The sequence below is a fragment of the Maniola hyperantus genome, chromosome 13 (assembly GCF_902806685.2).
Source record: "Maniola hyperantus chromosome 13, iAphHyp1.2, whole genome shotgun sequence".
Taxonomy (NCBI): Eukaryota; Metazoa; Arthropoda; class Insecta; order Lepidoptera; family Nymphalidae; genus Maniola; species Maniola hyperantus.
In genome coordinates, this window is record NC_048548.1 from 5,759,224 (window position 1) to 5,767,259 (window position 8,036).

Here is an 8,036-nt window from a genome sequence, read left to right on the forward strand (position 1 = left end):
GACTACACCCATTCCATTCTTTTTATTTGAAATCCAAAGAAAACGGTATGTATTATCGTAATACCTGTCGTTAATGGCGAGGGAGCCCAAGCGGGGATTTTGGGATTTACTCGAGCGCTTCAGATGAAGGCAAGGTAAGTTAATTGGATGCAGAAAAGTGTGCATTTCAATAATCTGACAATTTGAGCGTGACATACGTCGGCCATGACTTTTGGTTGCGTCTAAATCGTCAGTCTTTTGAATAGGAGCTACTTGACATCCCTTCTCAATATATATGACGCGCTCGATAAATATTTTTGGTTCTATTTTTTACGTTTTTTTAAATTTACAGACTCGCGCTTGGCTGCAAAAGACCTGGTGGCAAGTAATGATGCAGCCTAAGATGGAGCGCCCCCTTCTACCCCTTCGTACGGCCACCGACACCATGCAAACCGGCAGATTAATATTGCTCCGATAACAGAAACACGTGGGACGCATACACTATTCATATTTGAAGCGCTCGAGTATTTCTTTGTGACTACTTTATTTTTTTACATTTTGGAAAACCTGTACACACTCTCCCCACCAGTGAAAAGGCATACATCATATTATAACCTTTTTTCTATTTAGCACCTAATCTTCACAACAAAATAGGTCCCCACGACGCTCGAGTAAATCCCTATTTAGCCTCTTGGGCTCCCCTACTATAATGTATTGCTATCCCTTTAAAATGCTCCCTATGAAGAAGAATAGCACTATTTTTTGATGTGTTAATTTAGCTAAGCAATTGATGGCCTTTTCCTATATAGATATCATTAAAAATTCCGTGAAAAGAAGCGAAGTGGTAGGCTTCACACAAATCTCAATGTATTAGTATTTCACACCACACATGCCTAGTGGAAAGGCAGCCTAAGAATCATAAACCGTGCAATTACCCTACATTACTCTAACCTGCAGTGAAAACTGAAAAACACGAATGGCAACAGCTTGGTTGGGTTCTAATTAGGTTACGTGTATAGTCGAGGGCGGGAAAAAGGCGCTTTTATCCGAAAATCCGTGTGACGTTAAAAGGCGATACATTTTCATTTTCATGTGCACTACCTGCGGAGGCTTTTCCATTAGGCGCAGGGCGCAGTGGTAGTTCAATTTTGTAGTAGATGGTTTGTGAAAAAAGTAACCGTGAAGTAAAGCGTGTCTATATTTTTAGGGTTCCATACCTCAAAAGGAAAAAAGGAACCCTTATAGGACCACTTAGTTGTCTGTCTGTCCATTTATCCGTCTGTCCGTCGTGTCTGTTAACAAAACCTATAGGGAACTTCCCGTTGACCTAGAATCAAGAAATTTGGAAGGTAGGTAGGTTATAGGTCTTGCTACAACCGTAAAGCCGGCATGATAATCTGTAAACATTACGGGTGCCGTCAACTATATACTTCCACAAAATATCTAAATAATTATTAACATTTTAATCGTGACTTTTTGACGACGTGATTAGGTAGTTAGTAAGGTTTATTTAAGTTTGTATGTTATTGAGTTTAATCTACTTTGTAATACATATTATATAGGCCTGTTTAAGAATTGTAAGATATTTTTAGTAGATACATATTAGTTTAAATAATAAACACCTGTATAACATTAAAAAAAGAAGTAAAAGTAGGTAGGTACTAAGTTCATAATATAGATATATATTTCAATATTATATCAAATATCGTTGTATTAGAAATCTGTTAGAATATAATATTATGTTTACCTCTTTTTCTTCTAATATCATTGATGTTTACATATTAGTTAAGTTGGTGATTGAAAAATCAAGCATTAAGTATTCATTGTATTTATTTTACTTTAGCTTAGTTATTTTTCTATAGCATGTTATCTTCTATTAAGCATCTTTGTGTGGGTAAAAAAATGCTCTTTCTATCTAGAGGTAAGCCAGTATTTTCCACTCAAATTTTTTCTTTTTAACAAATATTATGTCCTCTAAAACAAACCGAGTCGACTTTTCACAATGTTTTTCCACGGCCTCTACAAACACGAGTTATTTCATGTCATGCGGACCCTTCCACTTGCGAATTAACATATTATGGCACTTATAACATGTTAATTCAGAAAAAGGTACGAAGGAAACAAGTAGTAATTTTTCTTGTTTATTATGTGAAATTACTTTCGAGAATTATGTATGTGCATTCAAATTAATTTCAATGGATTTAAGTTATACTTTTATTTCTTAACTAAATACCTACTTAGTGTTTTTAACTAAAATACTATAATAAGTAGTAATATTTAATAGAGAAAAGGTACGTAGTGCCCCGTCCTTTAGTTTGGCTCGTCTTGGCGGGAGCACTGTCGTGCCCCCTGATATAAAATTTAAGTCAAGTAGATAGGTAGTGAGTAGTGACCTGATATAAAAATATTATTATTCATGTTACAGGATCCCAGGTGAATAAAGATTTCAGTTACGGAAATTTGATTATAAATAATTATGAGAATTCAAATTCCGAGTCGGGCCAAAAATAGTTATAGTACGGGTCGAGATGGCAATCGGCACGGGAACGCCCCACATACCCGCACAGCCCCCTTGCTAACTCAGTGCGGGATAACGCGGATGACGTCCGGGTGTGCGAGGTCCCCCCCCGCCTCATACCCTGACCTGTCACGTACTATAGGTATTAGTTTTTTTTTCAAGAAATTCTTATTAAATGTCCTAGCTCAAAGTAACTAAGTTTGGTGGTTTTACACCCCCTTGCCGTACGCCATAAATCCGTGGGTCTCTCTTGGCAATCCGACACTACCGGAGAGAGATCAGACTCTCTGCGGTGGTGTCAGATTACCGTCTCATCAGGCTATGAGAGTAAGGGAATAGAATTTGCAGTTTACTCTGTGTTTGCGCAAAGTAACCAAAATAAAGACAAAAATATGCGGGAATACAGAGAAGTAAATAATATAAAAAATCCATATGTCCTTGCGACGTATAAAATAAACTCTTGGTCCGACATCGCCAATATATTCGACAATCTTAACAAACAATGTTGCACAGTTGATGGCAGGCCGGCAGCTCATTCTGGCGTGTACTGTGTAATTTTGCCAGTGTTTCCTTTTCATTAAGTTCCTACGCACAATAAGCCTGGCTCATAAACAAGGCGAGGCAGCACTCGTGTATATCGGCGTACGACTAGTTAAGATTCTCAGCTCTTTGGTAATGAGGCTGGAGCAAAATGTTAACACAAGGAAATAACTTATTTTCCTTCCATTACTTTTTGATTAGGTATCTTAGTATTACGCAGACTGTGTGATATTATGTGAATGAACGTTTCTATGGTTTAGACTTGAAACATAGACAACGTGCGAATATGATAAAAGTGATTCAACTTAGTGGTATTCTATTTTATGCCGAGACGATTATCGTGTTGTATACCTAATTAGAATATTACGGATCTTCTTAAATTTTAAATTATAATATTCAATCATGCAGTTTTGTAACACGCCTTCAATGTTGCAATGTGTTGCTCTGGCATAAAACGGCCTTCATATTACAAATCCTACACGCATACGTGGCGTATTCGGTGGGATGTTTGCCACGTTTCGTCCTCAAAAATGATGGCAAGCATTGATTAAAAAAACACTTCCCTTAAAATAAAAGTTACACAGTACTTAGATAGAGATAGGAACAACTTAAAACTCCCAATAGAACGTTCAGATTCGTAATAGAAAACGATTACATAGCACGTCTTGATCAAACCGTTTTTCACAGAACGACTTTGCTGAGAGTTCAGAGCTGGTTCTGAAACTTTGAATACAAGACGAATTGAAATCATTATTACCGTAGAGAACTGTAGGTAGGTACCCGTTGAATTTAAATGAATGCAGTGACTAGCATAGTGAATGTCGCATTCAAAATGACGTGTTAAAACTATAGTACGCGACACATAAATAAAGAATCTATTACAGTATACTACGCTACTTTTGTGATGTGGTGATAATAAAAAAAATACCCGGCTGAGTTTGTGTTGGGCTCTTCTCAGACCTGGGCGCGGTTTGGAGCCCTCGTAGCTTTAGTTTTATGTTTACGTAATTAATTATCACCATTACATTATTATCGTTAATAAATAATTTAGCTCCTGTATTCATAATTGCAAAACAACGAACTTACTGCTGTAATTACAATAAAAGTGTTTAGTGCACAAAGTTAACGATTTCTACTGTGTGGTGATCAATGTTTTTCAACCATATCTGCTCGCAAAAGTGCTAAAAATATTGTATTAACTTCTCGCTCCATTGACTAATAAGTGACATTTTTGACAGCGACTTTTTTCAATTTATATTTCTTCCTTAATATTTTTAAACAAAATTTACAATGGTTGGAACCTGTGAAGCATGCCAAGCACACATTAGTGTGACGATGAAACGCATAAAATGTACCATCTGCAACTGCGTATACCATTCTGAATGTGTCAGATTTACTGGCGATTCAACGTCCGCACGAATGCAGTGGAAGTGCCCTAACTGCGTGGCAACTGAGCGAAAAGGTGGAGATAACAGTAACACAATGGTGAGAGTAGAAAAAACAAGCCAAACTGCGCGAACTGAAGCCGCCGATTCCGACAATTCGATGTCTGAATGCGATGTCCCCGCAGCCTTGACATACAACGATCCAAACCTAATAATTAGTCGATTAGAAAACATTCTAGATGCTAAGCTGCAATCGATTAAATATGAAATAGTCGAAGAATTGAAAACAACTATCTTCGCCGAATTAAAAAACGAAATAGCTTCGTTATCTTCACAACTATCTCAATTGCAAACTTCCTATAGTAAGCTTCAGGATGAAAACGACCATCTTAAGAGCGACGTATCTACGCTACGGGAACGTATCAGCGTTTCAGAGGATCAAATATTAGAACTGCGTTCACAGTTTGGTAGACAGCAGCAACAGGCGAGGATGAATAACCTGGAAATTGTAGGGCTGCCACAAACCAGCAGTGAATCGCCTGTAGATTTAGTAGTGAAAATTGCTGAATACGCTGGCGTCGAGCTCAACCGAGGGGATATTGACTTTGCACATCGCGTCCAGCCTCAAAAACCAATAGCTGGTAGGCCTAAGGCTATTGTGGTTAAGTTAGTAGACCGTCTATGCAAAGACAAAATACTCTCAGGCCTGAAAAGGAAAAAAGGCATCTGCACCAGAGACATAGGCATCGGTGGCACCGAGAAAAAATTTTTCGTTAATGAGCACCTAACCCCTGAAAACAAACAGTTATTAAAATCAACAAAAAATTTAGCAAAGGAGAAAGCGTACAAGTTTGTCTGGGTTAGGAACTGCAACATTTTTTTAAGGAAAAACGAGGAAGCACCGGCACTGCACGTTCGTCTGGAAAAGGACTTAGCCAAAATAAAGTGACTTTGAATGTTAAACTAACATTAAGTTATTTATCTATAATTAATTTGGCTATTTATATTCCTTTTTTGCTGAGTATTGCTAGCACCTTTTGTAAAAATCCACATCATAACAAACAGTTTCTCATTCACACTCATCACACTAACACTTGCATTCTAAATTTAGTCTACACACAATTTACTAATCAATGCATAAAATATATTTCTTCTTTAATTTGCATGCAACTACACATATACAACACACAATATTATTATCACACCCAGTCTGGCTTTAAAATAAGCATTAAAATTATTTCGTTTCGAGTTCCAAGCAAATACTATCTTTTGTATCCGAACAATTTAATCTGTCTTAAATTGCTTACATTATTATTATCTCATATTATTACAATATTATCTATATATTCATATATTTATTCAATATTTTGGTACTTATTCCATACTGACGGGCGCTAATACAATAGATATATTATACCAGAATGTCCGTGGTCTACGCACCAAAACAAACGAGTTTAGACAAAACATCTTAATCCATGATTACGACTTAATTTTAATCACGGAATCATGGCTTACTAGCGGTATCTATGATAACGAGATTTGTGACAATAGATACGATATCCTACGATGCGATCGAAACCAGGAAACGTCTACGAAAAAAATGGGTGGTGGAGTCCTATTGTGTGCATCAAAGAAGTTACATATCCAACATCAACGTGAGTGGATCTGTCCAGGTGTCGAATCCTTATGGGCAACAATACCAGCTGAATCACTGAAAATTCAAGGGCACCGCAATCTTCATATTGTTTTAATATACGCGCCACCAGACTCAGAGTTGCCTATTCGACTTGAGTCAATCTCCTCTAGTCTCGTTGAAATTCTGTCAACCCACACCAATGACTACTTAATCTTAGCTGGCGATTTTAACTTATCGAATGTTACGTGGACCGATTCCGGCCCCACTCTACAAAAACGTGGCACAGTGGAACTACAAAATGCTTTTTTAAATATTTTAGACATATGTAACCTTTCTGGCTTGGCACAACATAATACTATTTTGAACATTAAGGGTAATACTTTAGACCTCTTGTTTAGCAATGTTGATTTTGTTGTTCACCACGGCCCTAATCCTCTCGTTACAGAAGACGTATATCATCCATGTCTGGAATTTAATCTTTCAAATCTACTTATTCATAATACTCGCCAGAAACCCGTTAAAAGGCCCAATTTCTATAAAGGGGACTATGTTAAAATAAATGAATACCTATCAGAAATTAATTGGCACGATGTACTAGTAGCTGACTCAATTAATAAAATAACAAACATTTTTTACTCCATTCTAAATGATGCCATAAATAAATTTGTCCCAGTTAAAGTTAAATATAAATCTAATTTCCCTGTATGGTACTCTAAGTCTTTATCTCATATAGTGAAAGAAAAACTTCAAAAGCACAAGCAATGGAAACAAAGTAGAAACCCTCGCGATTACGACGAGTTTGTAATACTCAGGGCTCGACAAAAACTTGTACAGAGCCAGTGTTACACCTCTTACACTCGGCGTATGCAATGCTATATCCGTAAAGATCCTAAACTTCTCTTTTCTTATACAAAATCCCTAAGAAATAGTGAACAAGGATATCCCACTAAGCTTACTCTGGGTAATACTACTTACTCAGATGAAACTTCAGCTTGTAACGGATTCAGTCAATATTTTGAGAGTGTCTTTGTAAAACCGGCTAGCTCGTACGATGTAACAAGTTCTATAAATATGAACCACAGTGAAACCATTTGTAAAATTACTGTAAGTGAAGATGATGTTTGTAAACTGCTGAAAACTTTAAAAACTAATAAGGGAGCGGGTAGTGATGGCATTCCACCTGTTTTTCTAAATAAGTGTGCTATCAAGTTAGCTATACCGCTCTCCATAATTTTTAACCTGTCCATTAATGTCTTCAGCAGTTTCCCTGACAAATGGAAAGAAGCACATATAGTACCCATACACAAAAGCGGATCAAAAACCCAAATAGAAAATTATCGACCTATATCAATCCTGAACGTGATGAGTAAGTTATTTGAAAAAGTGGTCTACAGACATATACGCCCCATTATAACTAGATCTATTCCATATGAACAGCACGGTTTCATGAAGAATCGTTCTACCGTTACAAATTTGGCTGTTTTCACGGATTACGTACTACAGAGCATGGACGACAGATGTCAAGTGGATGTGGTCTACACGGACTTCGAAAAAGCATTCGACCGTGTAGATCATGTTATCCTACTTCAAAAACTAAGTGTACTTGGCATAAATGGGAGCTTGCTCCGGTGGTTCACTTCATACATTAAAAACCATATGCAAGCAGTTGTCTTGGGTAGTGCTAGAAGTGACTTCGTGACTATACCCTCAGGAGTACCTCAAGGGTCCATTCTAGGCCCCCTTTTATATAACGCCTATATATTTGACATTGGAAGCTGCTTCCACCATGCGCAATACTTAATGTTTGCGGATGACAAAAAAGTTTTCGCCAAAATACGTTCCATTGAAGATTGTTATAAATTACAAAAAGACCTCAATGCCTTGACAGAATACTACGCAAGGAACAGGATCTCAGTTAATGTTAAAAAGTGCCACCATATAACTTTGACTCGTAAAATAAATATAATTGAATTTGACT

The 8,036-nt window shown here is 37.0% G+C and overlaps 1 protein-coding gene across 1 annotated transcript; it reads left to right on the top strand.

Annotated features, from left to right (window-relative positions):
- Positions 1-4,519: 4,519 nt before the first annotated feature.
- On the top strand, positions 4,520-5,371 carry LOC117987857 (uncharacterized). Its single transcript, XM_034974924.1, has one exon. The coding sequence runs from the start codon at positions 4,520-4,522 to the stop codon at positions 5,369-5,371; it is 852 nt and encodes a 283-aa protein (XP_034830815.1).
- The last annotated feature ends 2,665 nt before the right edge of the window (positions 5,372-8,036 follow it).